Source organism: Anabrus simplex, chromosome 1, assembly GCF_040414725.1.
Source record: "Anabrus simplex isolate iqAnaSimp1 chromosome 1, ASM4041472v1, whole genome shotgun sequence".
NCBI lineage: Eukaryota > Metazoa > Arthropoda > Insecta > Orthoptera > Tettigoniidae > Anabrus > Anabrus simplex.
Window position 1 is genome coordinate 756446710 of NC_090265.1, and position 17556 is coordinate 756464265.

General features: G+C 40.5%; 1 protein-coding gene across 2 annotated transcripts in view; it reads left to right on the forward strand.

The window, feature by feature from the left end:
* Positions 1–5116: 5116 nt before the first annotated feature.
* Positions 5117–17556, forward strand: part of LOC136857498 (ribonuclease P protein subunit p40) — a 301106-nt gene continuing 288666 nt past the window's right edge. For both annotated transcript variants that reach the window (XM_067136197.2, XM_067136199.2), the window contains exons 1-2: positions 5117–5280; positions 5454–5598. In XM_067136197.2, the coding sequence (XP_066992298.1) occupies positions 5155–5280; positions 5454–5598 (271 nt within the window). In that variant the 5' untranslated portion in view covers positions 5117–5154. The remainder of the gene's footprint in view (positions 5281–5453; positions 5599–17556) is intronic.

The window sequence follows — 17556 nt, forward strand, 5'->3', positions numbered from 1 at the left end:
CACGGATAAAGCCGTAACAAATACCAAAGCTACAACTTCTCCACGAATACTATAGCCAACACCCCCCAAAATATGGACGAACTCCCGCAGTATAACAGGCTTACGTTGAGATGAGTTTTCTTCGCAATTCATTACTACGCACCCCTCACTTACCTATGCATTCCTTTTCTTATGATAGCTTAAATTCTACTCCCCATATCATCATTACCTCCCCATCGTTTTCTCTAGATCAATCAAAAATGTCCCATTTCCTACTTCAGTGAATACGAAGCTCAACATTTCTTCAATTGACTGTGACGTCAACATCTATACTGACGGATCGAAATCTCTTAGAGGTGTAGGAGCGGGCTTCTTCGTTTCCAATACGCTCACAACCGAGCAGTTTCATTTACCGAATAGTTTCTAAATCTTTTCTGCAGAAATCTTCGTAATTAGTTAAGCGCTATTATATGTTCAACAACATTCCTTAAAAAAGGCAAACATTTTTACAGATTCTCAAAGCATTTTACAAGCTCTCAGTTCTAACATACAGTCGTATAATTGGTATTTATATAATGTCAAATATCTCCTTTATCAACTTGAAAGTTCGGGTGTTTATTTAACTTTAATATGGATAAAAGGTCATTCCGTAAACCAAGGAAATGACAAAGCTGATCTCGCTGCAAAAGAAGCTAGTAACTCCCCCTCTGAACCGCTTACGGAAGCTACCCCCTCTTCATTATTATTATGCTCTTATTAAAGATACCGCTCTTCAATCTTGGCAGGAAATATGGCAAAGTGCAGCACGCTCGAAAGGTCAATTCTCTTATCAGCTACAGCCATACATTCCACATAAACCTTGGTATCTTAAAGGCTCATATACACGGCGGCATATTATTATCATTATACGTTTACTGTTCAATCATGCTCTCACCCCTCTATATAAATATCGTTTTAACCTCACTAACCTTCCTCACTGTATATGTGGAAATCCAGAAGGCGATAGTAATCATCTGCTTTTCCCATGTCCTGAGTATTCTTCCTCGCGACGTACATTATTAAACAAACTAGTACAGTTACATATCCCTTTACCAACTAGTGTTTCTTGTTTATTATTCGAACCTTCTTCCAACATCCTTCAACTTATAAACCAGTTTTATGATGGCTCTAAATTAATTTTGTAAAGAAATGATCTTCTTTTGTTTCACAAAGTTTTTTCGGTGGGGTCCCCTAGCCCGCTCCCCCCGCGTGACCATCGACTCAATCTACATCGCCTCCGACATAATATTAGTTCAAAGAATAGAAACATAGCAGGGAGGAGTGGAAGTGTTATACTACAAGAGTATCTGCCTGTCCCCATGCTCAGCATGCTACCAGGCCAGATATGGTGGTGTGTATCAATAGTGGTGTAATCGAGTAATAAGGGTCAGTTCAAAACCACATAGACGGAAATAGAAAGATGCCTACATGTAAAACCTGACATTTTTAGATAGCACATGCAAGGATGTGATTCTGGAGAGGTCCAGGTAATTGCGTTACTTGGGAATAAGTATCATGCACAAGTCATAAACCTATTCCTCGCCAGTCCAGTTATTGAGGGGATCAGTGCTTCTGGGCACTGCTGTGGCTAGCGCGGGCCTTGCCGGTTGCCGATCTATGCGGCAATAGCCACTAGGGCCTGTCGCACCGCCCGACTCCCTTGGAGTCCCTCGTAGCCAGTCTCCAATCCCGGAGAATGAGGCCAAGCCCGCCTGAGTGGGGGCCTCCTGGATGGGGGTGGGTCATGACGCCGGGCCTCCGTCCTCTCTGCCCGCGCCATGGCCCGGTATACAGGGCAACTGCGATGGGAGGCCTCCACAAGTGTAGCGCAGGCCGTGTAATGATGATCACCAGCACAGCGGTTGCAGCTCACTTGGAGCCCACAGCTAACCTGACGGTGGACCTACCTCAGACAGCGGAAACACTGCAAGAGCTGTTGAGGGGGACGTGTCAATCTCACCTGATTGCCGCTACCCGCTGAGGTCCTCTTCTGATTGGCTCCTCGGTCGACTTCCGTCCTGAGAGCAGTCCTGGGTTGCGGCTGGGCGGCCCTCTCCTGGTGGGCCGTCTTCTTCTTCTTCTTCCCGGTCCTGGGGCAGCGTCTCCTTCCCATGGGTCTCTTCTCGGCAGGTGAGGTGGCCTCGTTCTGGTGGCCCTCCTCCTGGCCTGGTGACCCCGGGGTAGGTGGTAGCCCCGCTGCGTCGCATTCTTGTTCCTCCTCCTGGCTGGCGGCTGTGGCGTCGGCCTGCGCTGACACCCGATTGCTTTCCCGGTCATGTGGGGCGCACGTCGATGTCCTCAGCTTGACAGTCACACTGGCAGGCTGGGCCTGGACAGCAGCCTGTGAACGCCAGGGGGAGTCCTCCTCCACTGCTGTGCAGCCGTCCGCCGTCCCGGGAGCTTTCCTGGATTGCGCCTGGGTAATAGGCCCTTCCTGGTAGGCCTGCGTCTGCGTCCACTTTGCCCTGGCGGCCGGTCGGCGATCCTGGTTGGCGGCTTTGTTGGTCTGCGTGTACTTCGTAAAGTACAGCGGTCCGACTGGGGGCGCACTGTCACGGCGCTCGGGAGCACCGCCATCGTCGTCCTCGGTCCTTGGCTCCGTCTGGGTGGGTGCCTCCTGGTAGCCCGAGACGTCCAGGTACTCCCTGTGTCCTGGTATTCGGACCACTCGGTGCTGCTGCGACGCCAGCTCCTCGTGGCTCCTGAGGCTGGTTGCATTCCTAGGGCGGATGATGACCACGCAGCCAGGGTTCACCTCGCCGATGATCTCGAAGAGCGACTTTCCGATGAAATCCGCGATCGCTCCAAGGAGATCGATTACGTAAATCGTCTCCTCGTAGAGTGCTTTCCCCACCGGTTGTACACCAATAGCGCCGGGCGTCGAAGATCGGAGGCTTCCGCAGCCATGAGCGCCTCCTGTAGCTTCGCTAAGTCCCACCCCGTAGTCGTAGTCCACCGGTCTCGCTGGGATGGTAAGCTTGTCCATCCTGGTACTCCTGAAAAGAAATCCTGGAAGAAAGAGAGAAAGAGAGCACTGAGAAATGCTCAGCTCCGACAAATGCCCTTTCGGAAAAGTACTAATAAGTACAGTTGCCTGGCTTGCACCAAATACAGTAGAGACAATACGCGACACTCAGCGAGATATCGAGGGACAGCTATTAGAGCTCTCTCTAGCAGATAGACTTGAAAACTACTGAATCTGTCATAAGAGCACGTGTATTTTTGTGTAAAGTTTTGTGGTGTTATTTATGCGTTTTCAGTGAGTTGACATAATTAAATAGTAGCGTGTGTCATTCCTTGATATCTCCTCTCAACATGAGGGGAAAGGTATGTGCTGTGTTTGGCTGCAGTAACTATGAAGCAGAGAAGAATACGCGGCCTTTCTTTCGTTTCCACCGTGACAAGAAAATGTAAGTATTATTGTGTTTGCATATATATTCTTCCAGTGACAAAGAGATTTTTATAGTACTTCATGATCTTCTGACCTACTCGACCCATATTTTAACTGGCTTAAAATATAATACGCAAATTTTTTTGTATAGTGCAGCAGTTAACATTCAATACCGATGTGTTGTTGTAGGTGTGATCTGAGGGTTTTGAAATATCACAGAAGTGATTTTGATAAGGTGTACAAGAATGAAGGGAAGTTACGCTTATATACGAATTATAAGATCTGTTCAGATCATTTCCAAGCCAACGACTTTAAAAATCCTGAACATAATATGGGTAACTTAAGAATTGTACACATTTTGTTGAAGCAATGTGATGATGCAAATTTGCTTTACCCCAAAGTTATAGCAAGTATGCTGACGGGCAAGTTTTGAATGTTTTCGAGGTTAATTTAATAGATTTTCTTTCTGTTAGTAGGCTTCATGTTAAGAGGAAAACTGTCCAGCTTTTAAATGTTAATTCATTGCATCATGTGTGTAAGGAATGCGCCGATATTTTTATTGACAAGTGTCTTAATGTGATGATAAAATGTTTTTTAAATGAAAAAAAGACCAATCTAAACGTAAAAGTTCAGGCAGGAATGACAAAGCAAAAAAAAAAAAGTAATGCACAAAATGAAAGATCAAGCCATTACACAGCAGTCCACTTCACATCTTGTTTATATGTCTAGTTTTAGTCTTTGAATAATAACACTTTAAGTAATTCTTCATTAATTTATCCAGAATTGCTTTAGCAACTTCGAAGTTAATATCTCAGTAATACTTTCTTTCTAGACGTTATTTATTTAGCCATTTTCGTATATGCATTTCCATTGAGATTTGAATTTAGCGCTACTTTTCAGGTCAAATCACTAGGAGCGCCACCGTCGAATTGTCTCCTATTTTAATAAGGCTAAATCCGTCTCTACTGTATTTGCTTGCACTTACGAAGTACAGATCGCCTGGCGAGGGACCCCGGAGCGAGAGATACGTACGTGTTCTCGCTAGCACAGTCAATCTCGTCCTCGGTTTCACACAGTTTTCGCACTCCTACGTTCCATTGTTATACGGACACTACATCTGTTCAATTTGGTACATAGCTTTCGGTTAATAACGTGTGTATAGTATAGTGCTTTTTTGTGAAAACCACTTCGAGGATGGCTGAGGTGGGAATCGAACCCGCCTCTACTCAATTGACCTCCCGAGGCTGAGTGGACCCCGTTCCAGCCCTCGTAGCTCTTTTCAAATTCCGTGTCAGGGCCGGGAATCGTACCCGGACCTGTGGGGGTGACACCTAATCACACTAACCACTACACCACAGATGCGAACACAAATTTAATTTTACGGGAAGAAAAAAGAGAAATACGGTGAAACGACGCTAAATATTTGCGAAACGGGAATAACATCGCTCACCAAACAGCGGCTTCAATACGAATGTCAAAATATCAGATGTGCGGAGGAAAAGATTGGATCGCTGATACTTGGATAAAGAGTGATTAAACGCAAAGGTACTTTTGCGTTTAATAGTTTTTCATATTCGAACGTGTTGTAATGAGCGGGCGAGACAGTACAGAAAAGAGAACTCTAGCGGCACTTGCCTGAAGTATCTCGAGGACGAGTTTAGTGTGCTGTATTTCCCGGCCTTGTGTATCTCGTAGGCAACGAACAAGCCCGTAAACATTTCTTGAAGGAGGAGAAGAAGAAGAAGATGTTAAGTCCGGAGGTATGGAAGTTTTCTCCACCTCCATGTAATATCGTCTGTAAATCTGGCGTGTTCGAGGAGGAAAGGGATACATGTGAAGGCTTAATTAAGAAACATTATTTTAATCATGTGGTAAGTGTTTTGTGTCGCTTCATTTTTGATTTTGTGGCATAAACTTCTGCTAAAGATGGTTTAGCACTGTTTTTACTGCTTGCGCTGTATTTATTTGGTTTGTTTCTGATGTAAGTAAAGAGCAAGGATAAAAATCTGTAGTCTAATTTGATGAGTTTACGTTTTAATTACAGGTATCTGTGGTTTTACCAAACACAGTCATTGTGCCGTCTCCGATAATTGAAGCTCTTAACGAAGATAGTGCTTACTACAGAGCTGTTGGAGTGGATGTCAGTGAATTAGTCTCAAAGGAATTCTTAGATGCTTTTGTGAAACAAGGTAATAACATCAATAATATGAGAATAATTGAACTGCAATTTTACGCCACTACCTAAGTGTTTGGGTGGGTTTTCAGGAAGTGCATTAGATACAGTAAGTACTTGCCACATGATCCTATAATTTCATTTGCTGAAACTCAGCTCAAAGACTTGTTTCCATTATTGACAATTTTCTGAAAGGTTTTGAGGAGCGTATTTTGAAAAATCGTCTCCCCTGATTGTTATAATGCAAATACTTTTAGAAACCTTATTCTCAACTGTTCAATTGGACAATGTAAATACTGTATAGTTACCAACCATTGACATTAATTTTTGCCTTGAGGAGATAATTTGACTGATGATGCCCTCAATGAAGGGCGAAACATGTCTCAAGTGGAATCAATAATAAATTCCTACATTATAAACTTTATATGTATTGTATAGGTGACAAAACAAACCTTTTAGCATCCTACATTCCTTCATGTTACGCTATTCAGTTCACACTCTCAAACATTTTTTATATAGGCTATAATATGTTTGTGTTTGAGTCATCAGTCCACTGGGTGAGTTGGCCGTGCGGTTAGTGGCACGCGGCTGTGAGCTTGCATTCAGGAGATAGTGGGTTTGAATCCCACTGTCGGCAGCCCTGAAGATGGTTTTCCATGGTTTCCCATTTTCACACCAGGCCACGCATACTTCCTTCCAACTCCTAGGCCTATCCTATCACATCATCACCATAAGACCTATCTGTGTTGGTGCGACGTAAAGCCACTAGCAAAATAAAAAGAGTCATCAGTCCATGCAGCTCTCCATCCCACCTTATCCTGTGCTAAACTACATAACTGCTGCATCCTGGATCTGGTCTAATCTGCTTGTCATATTCATACTTCGGTCTACCCCTACTATTCTTACCCCGTACACTTCCCTCAAAAATCAACTGCACAGGGTGAGTTGGCTGAACGGTCAGGGGCACGCGGCTGGTGAGCTTGCATCCAGGAGATAGTGGGTTCGAATCCCACTGTCGGCAGCCCTGATGATGGTTTTCCATTTTCACACCAGGCAAATGCAGGGCCTGTACCTTAATGAAGGCCACGGCCGCTTCCTTCCAACTCCTAGGCCTTTCCTCTCCCATTGTCGCCATTAGACCTATCTGTGTCGGTGCAACAAAAAAAGAAACCCAACTCCACAAGTCCGGGATGTCTTGTCTAATTTAGCCACAACGATCTCTCACTAGCAGTATCTCCTCATTCGTGATTCAATCTATCCATCTCGCCTTCAGTATTCTTCTGTAACACCACATTTCTAAAAGCTTCTATTATCTTTCTTTCTGAGCGATTATCGTTATGTTTCACTTCCATACAATGCCACGCTCCAGACAAAAGTCTTCAAAAACATATTTCTAATTCCTATCACAATGTTCAAACTGAGCAAATTTCTTTTTCTTAAGAAAGGCCTTCTTTGCTTGTGCTAGTCTGCATTTTATGTCCTCCTTACTTCTGCCATCGTTCTATATTTTACTACCCAATTCATCCACGTCCTTTAAGACTTCATTTCGTAATCTAATATTTCTTGCATCACTTGACTTCTTACGACTGCATTCCCTTACTTTTGTTTTGGACTTATTTATTTTCATCTTGTACTCCACTCTGTCCGTACTATTCAGCAACTTCTCCAGATCTTCTGCAGTCTCAGATAAAATAACTATCATCGGCAAATCTCAGGGTTTTGATTTCCTCTCCTTGGATTGTGATTCCCTTTCCAAATTCTTCTTTGATTTCCTTTACTGCCTGTTGTATTATCTGCACACATTTTAGTGATAGATTTTTGTACTCGTTGGAGAAGTAAGAAGGGTTCCGTTAATACTGCCAACTGAATGGAAATGAAATCTGAATTGAATCGATAATATGATCGATCGATATGACTTTTATAAACCTTTATTATTTTAAGCAAACAACTGTGTCACACACACAATATATAATACTATATAACATTTTCCGTTGCGAAACGTGTTCCTAGCATGAATTCTATAGTTTGGCTTTGCTGTGTAAACAACAACAGTACGAGTACGTGAAGTGTACGCCAGATGTCGCACAGCGATGATAAGCGATTCTTAGTTTGTGTTTCAAAGGTTGCCAATACGAATCTCGAAGATAACCGAAGTCGACCACTTCAGCACTAGGGTGTAAATCTATCACTAAAAAGTGCGCAGATAATATATAAACATTAAAAAGGAGGGGAGACAAACTGCAGCCTTGCCTCACCCCTTTCTGGATTGCTGCTTATTTTTCATAGCCCTCGATTTTTATCACTGCAGACCGATTTTTATATAGATTGTAGATCATTCTTCTTTCTTTGTACCCGATTCTGATCACCTTCAGAATCTCAAATAGCTTTTTCCAATCAACATTAAAAATGCTTTTTCTAGATATACGAACACCATGTATGTGGGCTTGCCCATCTTAATTCGATACCCTAAGATCAGACGTAAAGTCAGGATTGCTTCACGTATTCCTACATTTCTTCTGAAGCCAAAATGATCATCTCCCAACTCAGTTCAATTTGTCTTTCTTCTGTAAATAGTATGTGTTCGAATTTTGCAAGCGTGAGATACTAAACTAATGGTGCGGTATTTTTCACACTTGTCAGCACCGGCTTTCTTGGAAATAGGTATAGCAACATTCTGCCAAAAATCAGTTGCACACTAAATGGAATACCTCGCCATGCTATTTTCTCCTAAAGCAGTCAGTAATTCAGAGGGAATGTCATCAATTCCAGGTGCTTTGTTCCTATTTAGGTCTCTCAAAGCTCTGTCGAATTCTGACCTCAAAATTGGGTCACCCATTCCATCAGCATCAACAGCCTTTTCTTGTTCCAGAACCATATCATCTACGTCCTTACCTTGACACAACTGTTGGATATGTTCCTGCCATCTTTCTGCCTTGTCTTCTTTCTCTAGATGTGATTTTTCCATCTAGGTTTCCTTTCTCTGAAGGTTTCCTTGATTTTCCTGTATGCAGCATCTAGATTTCCTAGGACCATACTACTTTCAACATCCTTGCACTTCTCCTTTAGCCATTCTTACTTAGCTGCCCTGCACTTTCTATCCACTTCATTCTTTAATCACTTGTATTCTTTTCTGCCCTCTTCATTTTTTTTTTTTTTTTCATTCTTGTATTTTTGTCGTTCATCGATCAGGTCTAGTATATCTTGAGTTATCCATTGATTCTTAGTTGATCTTTCCTTTCTTCCTAACATCTCTTCAGCAGCCGTACTGACCTCATTCTTCATGACTATCCATTCTTCTTCTACTGTGTTTCCTTCAGTCTTTCCATTTAGTCCTTGTGCAACATGTTCCTTGAAACAATCCTCCACACACTTTTCTTTCAACTTGTCTAGATTCCAACTCACTGGATTCCTTCCCTTCTTCAATTTCTTCAACTTCAGACGGCATTTCATGACCAACAACTTGTGATCAGAGTCCACGTCTGCTGCTGGCAAAGTTTTGCAATCCAACACCTGGTTTCTGAATCTCTGCCTAATCACAATGAAGTCTATTTATACCTTCCATTGTCTCCAGGTCTCGTCCATGTGTACAGCTGTTGTTTGTGGTGTTTGAACCAAGTATTTGCAAGGACTAAATTGTGATTGGTGCAGAATTCAACCAGCTGACTTCCTCTTTCATTCCTTTGTCTCAATTCGAATTCTCCTAATGCATTACCTTCTCTTCCTTGGCCTACCTCTGCATTCCAGTCTCCCATCACAATTAGATTCTCGTCACCTTTTACATATTGTATTAAATCTTCCATGTCTTCATATATTCTTTTGATTTCCTCACCATCCGCTGAACTAGTAGGCATATAGACTTGCACTATTGAAGTGGGCATTGGTTTGGTGCCTATCCTGACAACAATAATCCTTTCACTATGCTGGTCATAGTAGCTTACCCGTTGCCCTGTTTTCATATGCATTAGTGAACAAACTCCTGCATTCCCCCCCCCCGTTTGATTTTGTGTTGACAATTCTGTAGTCATCTGACCAAAAATCTTGCTCTTCCTGCCAGTGTACTTCACGTATGCCAGCTACATCTAACTTTAGTCTATCCGTCTCCCTGTTCAGATTCTCTAACCTACCACGATTCAGACTTCTAACATTCCACGCTCTGACTCGCGGAATGTTAGTATCCATCTTCCTATCCTTTGTCCACATTAGCACTCCTGTGCATTTTTCTGTGCAGTTCATGGGCTAGACATGTGAGGTGGAGCATTTTAGGAACGAGAACTTTCAAGGCTGTAGCTGCTTTTTCATGTAAGGTGCCGCATCTGTGACAAAAAGTAGGACATCATCATGCCGTATTCCATCCGGCCAGAGTAATAATAATGAATTTGTGAACAACTGTGCCACTGTGGAACCATTTGCTCTCTCCATCTCTTCTGTCTTCAAAAGAAATACTGATGATAGGTCAGTTTGCTTTGCTTCCATAGTTTCAATGATGACATTGGCCATGTAAAGTCCCATTGCATCCGTAGTTTCATCAATCCAGATCTTCTTTTCTGCAACTCTGCTTCTAATCCTCTGCAGGGTCTCTTCAAAGGAGGTATTCAAATACGTTTTTCTTAATGTGGATTCTGACGGAACTACTTCTTTAGTGTACTTCTGCAGAAACGTCCTGAGGGATTGATTTTCCAGTTTCCAGAATGGAATTCCGGAGTCCAAGAAAGCTTTACATAGATCCAGAGAAAACTGAGATTGCCTGCTGGATGTTGTAACTGCTGATGATATTAAATTGATCTGGGGCCAACAGTATTTAACCTAGACTTATGTTTCATTGTTGCAGAATGTTCAGTTGTAAAGTACTTTTTTTTTCATGATTAATAGATTTTTCACAGATTTTGCAAAAGAGTATAGCTCCATCAGTAGAAAGTGTATCTGAATCGAATTCGCGAACATAGCCATGTAATTTACCACGCAACGATGAAAATTTTGGCATGATAAATAAGTCAGCGCGAACACCTGAGTTGCCTTTAGGAAGTTCAACAGTAGACTAACAGCTTCCTTTATGTTTGACCTGTTAGACACAAGTGATTTCCTCCCTTCCTCTGTATTATCTTATTTCAAAATCGGGAATACCAGGTAATTACGCATTGTCACAGCAAAAGGGGTGTGCGGGAAGGAGAAGAGACGTACTTCCCTCACCCTCTCTCTTTCCTGGTATTCATTATGCTCGTGCATTCCTTTCATTAATGAAGGTTCTGCTATTTACAGAGGTTAAATGAATGGGTTGAGAAAATAAGCTTTCAAATGCCTGAAAATAAATAAATGAATTACAGGGAACAATATTCTAAATAGATATTTGTGACGGCAATATGTAATTTAATTTGTCCAGCCTTTTTTTGTCTTCGATGTACGGAAATTCATTATGTGCTTTTTAAAATGTGTAAATCGCAGAAAAAATTGCATAATGATCAAAAAAGGCAAAAAAGGCTTTAAATCTTAAAATAAGCAACAGAAGCCAAAATAGGCCAAAAAAAAGGCAAAACAAAAATTGTCTCTACACTTCTTAAATGCACAAAATGCACGATTCTTCAATATATCTAGTCAGATAAAAAAGGCATTTTGCCTAACTTAAGGGCTCTACTTATCACATTCCTGTATTAACCAGCATCCTAGATACTTGAGTTGTGATATCCTTTCAATGGCTTTTCCATCCAAGCATTGCTGACTTTCTGCTTGCTGATTACCATTAATTTAGTTTTCTGAATACATGTTTATTTAAAGACCAAACTCCGTGCTTGTTTCCTTCATAGGTGCTGAAAATCCTATATTTTAATCATAGATGCTGTTCAGAAGAAATTGAAGACCTTCTACATTGTCAGCTGCTATCATAGTGCCATCTGCATAGCGGATGTTGGCTATTTGCTTCCCATTGATCTTGATTCTATTATCAACTTCATCAAGGGCAATTTACCAAGGATTGGAGAGGGGATGCAACGTAGTCTTTCACCTTCTTGTGTTGTGATCTCTTCAGTAACATGGTCTCCAGTTTTGATGGGAATATTGTCAAAAGCTTCTTTGATGAGGCAAGCAAAACGTCTGTTGTTGGTCAAGACATTTTTGGACTCAATCTTGGATAGATACCAGGGCATCTCTAATACGAAAATCGTTTCTAATCCACACAGAGTTTATTCTCCGTAGTGGGGAAATTGCTCAGAGCGACTCCTTAGACTTGTCAGCTTGTTCAGAGGTAGTACTAGAGCACCATCCTATTACTTTATTTTGTAACATCCAATGGCGAAGCTATGAGACATTGAGACAGTGTCTAATCTAGAAATTGTCAGAATGGCATGTTTTGCAATTTTAAAATTCCACTTAAGAATAAAGTCCAAACTCCTTGCTTGCTTCATAGATGCTGTTCAGCCTTCTTCATTGTCAGCTGGTATCATGGTGCCATCGTCATAGCAGATGGTCGTTATTTGCTACCCACTGATCTTGATTCTATTATCAAGTGCAATAAGTTACCAAGGATTGCTATATGTGTGTATTTCTATGATAGACAAGCAATCTGTGCTCTATAACAAGCGACCTCTGAAACAGTGCGTCTGGCTGGCTGTGTTAGTCTGTATTGGTGAGGCATTTTCCTTAACCTTATCTTGTCATGACTTTGGTACGGTTTGCAGACTTAGCCTTTGTGTATTCTTATTTTTTTACCATCTGTTTTACGTCGCATCAACACAGATATATCTTATGGCAACGATGGGGCGATTATTATAGCATGGTTTCACTTCAGTCCGACAAGTAACAGCAAATTTCAAGAAGGGAGTTGAATTATTTATACCAGGAAAAAAAATGAAGAATATGGTTATAGTAGTGTGTATATCAAAATAAAAGCAGAAACGTTAAATTGAGTGAGGGTGAGAGGGAGTGTTTATTTCCTTAATTCCTCATTGAGTGTGAAAACAGACTTAATTATGAATATCTTGATTGATCGTTTACTTGGATAAGGGAACCTCCATTATTGAAACTTAATATTGAGGTTAGTTTGTTGATGGTAATGTCTCATGATTTCAATATGTTACTAGTCAAGTTGGCAGCAGTGATGATCCATTTAAAAAAAAAGAATAGGGTAGCAGTATTTGCTTTTTAGCGAATGGCCTTGCGTGGCATGTACTATAGACATAGGAAAGGCATATGACAGTGTCCCAAGATATTTGCCATATACTATAGACATAGGAAAGACATATGACAGTGTCCCAAGATATTTGATTGACGTAAAAATAAACACACTATCTGATCTGGTGCTAGAACTGTATGACAGATTTGCTCCCAAGAAAGAGATCCGGGTAACTCGACCACCTTTTCCGTGGTTGACTAGTGAGATTAAATCAGAAATGGCATAGCGTGACTCATGGTACAGAAGGTTTAAACGAACGGGTAATGCTAATGACTTTGAAAATTACCGCGTTCTCCGCAACAAGGTTAAACAGTTAATCAGAAACAGTAAATATAAACGCATATATCAAGTATCGAAATGCAAGAACTCTACAGAAATATGGAAACAGTTATGAACAATGGGTATAGGTTGAAAGTTATTAAAGCAGGCGCCGAATGTATCCCTTGAAGACTTAAATTTATACTTCACGTCGACCGAATCCACTGTAACAGCAAATAATAATAATAATAATAATAATAATAATTTTCATAACTGTACAAGTAATAATAATTTGTATAATAATAATAATAATGTTTATTTTATGCCAATTCAAGATACATTTGTGTTTAAAGAGTTTGATATAAATGACGTAAAACTAGTTATGTATTATCTCAGATCAAATGCTGCTGGACACGATGGCATACCTTTGTCTTTCTACAAATATATCATTGGCACCATTCTGCCGATCGTAACACACATTATTAGCTACTGTTTAACCCAAGGAATTTTCCCTACAGCGTGGAAGGATGCCCTCGTCATCCTAATCCCAAAAAAAGGATGGACCCTGTATTCCTTTAGATTACCGACCAGTTTCTATCCTACCACCCCTGTCCAAAGTACTGGAACGCCTGGTACATGAGCAAATCCTTACGTACTTACATAAATATGCTTTACTAGACTCTTACCAATCAGGCTTTAAGAAAAAGCATAGTACCATGACAGCTCTGCTGAAAGTGACAGATGACATTAGATACGCAATGGACAGCAAACGAGTGACAATACTTCCTCTATTAGATTTCAGTAGCGCATTTGATACTGTCGATCCTAGGTTGCTTCTTCCCAAATTACAGTCCTTAAACTTTAGCCAGAAAGTGCTGGAATTTTTCTATTCTTACCTCACAAACCGCCGGCAGTGTGTGGTTGCAAATAATAATAAATCAACGTGGCGAACAAAAAATATTGGTGTTCCACAAGGGTCAGTCCTGGGCCCTCTCCTATTCACTTTATATATAAATGATACCACCAGATCAATTAAGCACTGCAAGTACCATCTTTATGCTGATGATCTGCAAATTTATTACCACACTAGAACTAATAATATACAACAAGCAATATGTAATGTAAAAGCTGACCTTGAGCAAATTAATGGATATGCAATTAAAAAAACCTTAAATTAAACCCCCATAAAACGCAAGCCATTATCATCGGTACATCAAAGAATCTTCACATTTTAAAACAAAATTGCATTCCTGCCATAACTTTAAATAATACTGTTATACCTTATTGTGAATCAGTTTCTAACCTTGGAGTTATTATAACGGAAACTCTAAACTGGTCAGCGCAAGTTAAGAATATCTGCAAAAAGGTTCATTGTGGCTTGCAACCCTTAAAACGGCTCAGAAATGTATTCCCTCGATCACTAAAAATTCAACTTGTTCGGTCATTCTTATTTCCCATCTTTGACTACTGTGATGTAATTTTTACGGTATAACAAATGAATTAAGCTTGAAACTACAACGCACTCAAAATGCTTGTCTTAGATATGCTATGGATTTACGGTATGACGCTCGAGTTTCTTCCTACTATAAACAATTATCCTGGTTACGACTAGACGACAGGCGTAAACTACATTCAAATACTCCTGTGTACCAGGTACTTTCGGAAGACATCCCTGCTTATCTCTCCAGCAATTTTCGTCACCTTGGTTCTTTACATCTCCATGATACTCACTCAGTGTCCCTCCTAGAAATACCTGTCCACCGAACAACCACATACCATCGATCATTTACTATCACCGCTTCGGTATGGTGGAATGCTCTTCCCAAAGACATCAAAGATGCTGTATCAAAAATGATATTTAATACTTCTTACCAGCAGTTCCTCGTTAAGCGCTTCCAGCAAGGTACCTGTATGAGTGGTACGAGTGATTGTGTGTGAAAATGATATGAGATTATTGCACAATAAAATATTGGGTTAATATGATAATTTAAATTAAATATTAACATCCATATTGTATTTATGAAGTAGAAGTAGCCTAAAAATAGCTAGTAGTAAGTACAGTATTTAACTTAGATCTAGTATTGCAAGGATACAATTAGTTAAATTTCATTTAATATTTTTATTCAGCTTACTAGTATTTTTATGTTCGTATTTCTTTCGTTGTGTATTGAATTTTCTTTCGAACCTGTATTATGTAGACAGTTCCTTTTTCTTTATTTCTTCTTTGCATCATATTTTTGTCTTAAAAATTAGTGTTATTTGTAGTTCTTGGTATTTTAGGTTAATCAATGTCATTGTATGAAATAAAAATAATATATGTGTGGTTAAGTGTAAGAAAGGGCCAAGAGCCCTAACTTCGCCACAGAAAATAAAGGCTTTATCTATCTATCTATCTATCTATCTATCTAATGTTTCTGGCATTTACCCTTAGCTCCTTTGTCTTGGCAATGTTAATTTTCAGTCCCACCCTATTTGCTTCAAGGTCTTTCATCTTCTCAGACATATGTCTGAATGAATGTGGTAAAGATATATATCATCCCCCAATGTTTTCCTTCAGCAACCTTTCTCATGACCTGGTCCTGTGTTAGCAGGAATAGCATCGTTGGCTCATTCCTGACTCTGTTTGAAAGGGCTCTGCAAGGTCTCCATCATGTTCCACTTGACAGGTATAACGTCTATATAACTTTTTTACCATGATAATAATCTTCATTGGAACCCCATAACTCCACATTGCTCTCCAGATTGCTGATGCTGTACAGTATAAGTCAACAAATGTCGAGTATAGTGGGGATTGATATTCCATAGATTGTTCTATGATTCTTAGGTCTTTATAGGACCGGTGTTCTCTGAATCCTGCCTGCTCTTTCCAGATCATGGTCTCCAGTGGTTCTCTCAGTCTGTTCAGTATGATTCTGGAGAAAACTTTGCTTGGTATAGACAACAGTGTAATTCCTCGCCAGTTGCTGCAACATGTCAGATTTCCCTTCTTTGGTAGTTTTATCAAAATGCCCTTCTTCCAATCTTCTGGAAGTGTGTCTGTGTTCCATATGTCTTCAAACAATGGCAACAGCATCTCATTGTCTACATTCAGTACCTCGATCACAGTGTTATCCACGCCAGGTGCTTTGCCTGTCTTGCAGCTCTTCAGTGCCTTTACAATCTCGCTCTTCGTTGGCGGATTAATATTCACTCTCAGTTCTGGGACCTCTTGATGATCACATTGATCCTTTTGTTCAACAACTGTGTTTAACACTTCACTGAAATGATCCATCTTCTCATTTGCTCTTCATTATTTGTAAGCTGTTGTACCCTCCTTGGATTTTACTGTTCTACGCTGATTGAATTTGTTTCCAGGCAGCTGCTTTGAGTCTCCTGAGTGCTGCCTCCTGTGCAGTCTCCACCAGTCTATTTACCTGGTTCCTTCTATCATCTCTTGCTGCTTTCTCTATTTGTCCATTCAGTCCATTGTACTGTTCCATTAAACTTTTCTTCTTCATTCATCTTTGCAATTATTTAACTGTGCCAGAGCACCTCTTCTTTCTTCTTTCAGGCTTTATCTGATATCCAAGGCTTTCTCTTGTTTTGCTTGAATCCCAGTATCTTCTCACTGTTTTCAGGAAGACTGATTTTATCCTTTCCCATCTACCATTAACTTGTTTCATTTTGGTCTTCACCTGACCTGTCAAGATCAAGAGCACTATACCTGTTTTTCAGCTCCAATACAAATTCCTTTTTAATGTCATTATCTTTCAGTTTTCCAACATTAAATTTCCTTCTTCCACTGCATTTGTTACTTCGACTTACTGCAGCAATCTTCATTTTAACTTCTGCGATTACCAAGTGGTGATCGCTTCCACAATCTGCGCTTCTTTTGTTCTGAGTTTTTAATTGCAAAGTGGTAAATTTGATTTGATGAAATCCATGTAATTTTGTGACATGTCTTGAGAGAAAAGATTGATCCACCTGTAACCAAATTATTATTCAGGCAAAAATCAACACAGCCCTCACCATTATCATTCCATGTTTCCTTAGTATTCTTTCCATTCCCTCATTGACATCTCCCATTATCATTTTGAACTCTTCTTGATTTTTGTCAGGACACTTCCAAGCTGTCCATAGAAGTGATCCTTGTCTTGAGGATCTGCTGTTTCTGACAGTGAATATTTCTAACTCTTGTCTTGAACCTTGCTGTAATGATGCGGTTTGACACTGGGTTCTGGTCTAGAAGGCATTTTTGCACTTCTCTGGCCAGCAACAATCCTGCTCCCGCTCCTACCATCTCTCGGTAATCCATTTCATCGTGTTTCACTCACTCCGAGAACCATCTCTTGTAGCAATCCATTTCCCTTGCAATTTGATCCAGCTTTCCTGCTTCCCACACTATTCGCACATTCCAAAAGCCAATTTGTGTCCATGTTTTAATTACAAAAGTTGTCATCAAGATATCTGTCCAGTTTACTTCTGTATGTGTTTTTTGTAACGTTTCATTCTTTGGGGTGCAAGTTATTAGGCCCCATTCACAATACAAACGTAACCATAAACTTAACGACGTAA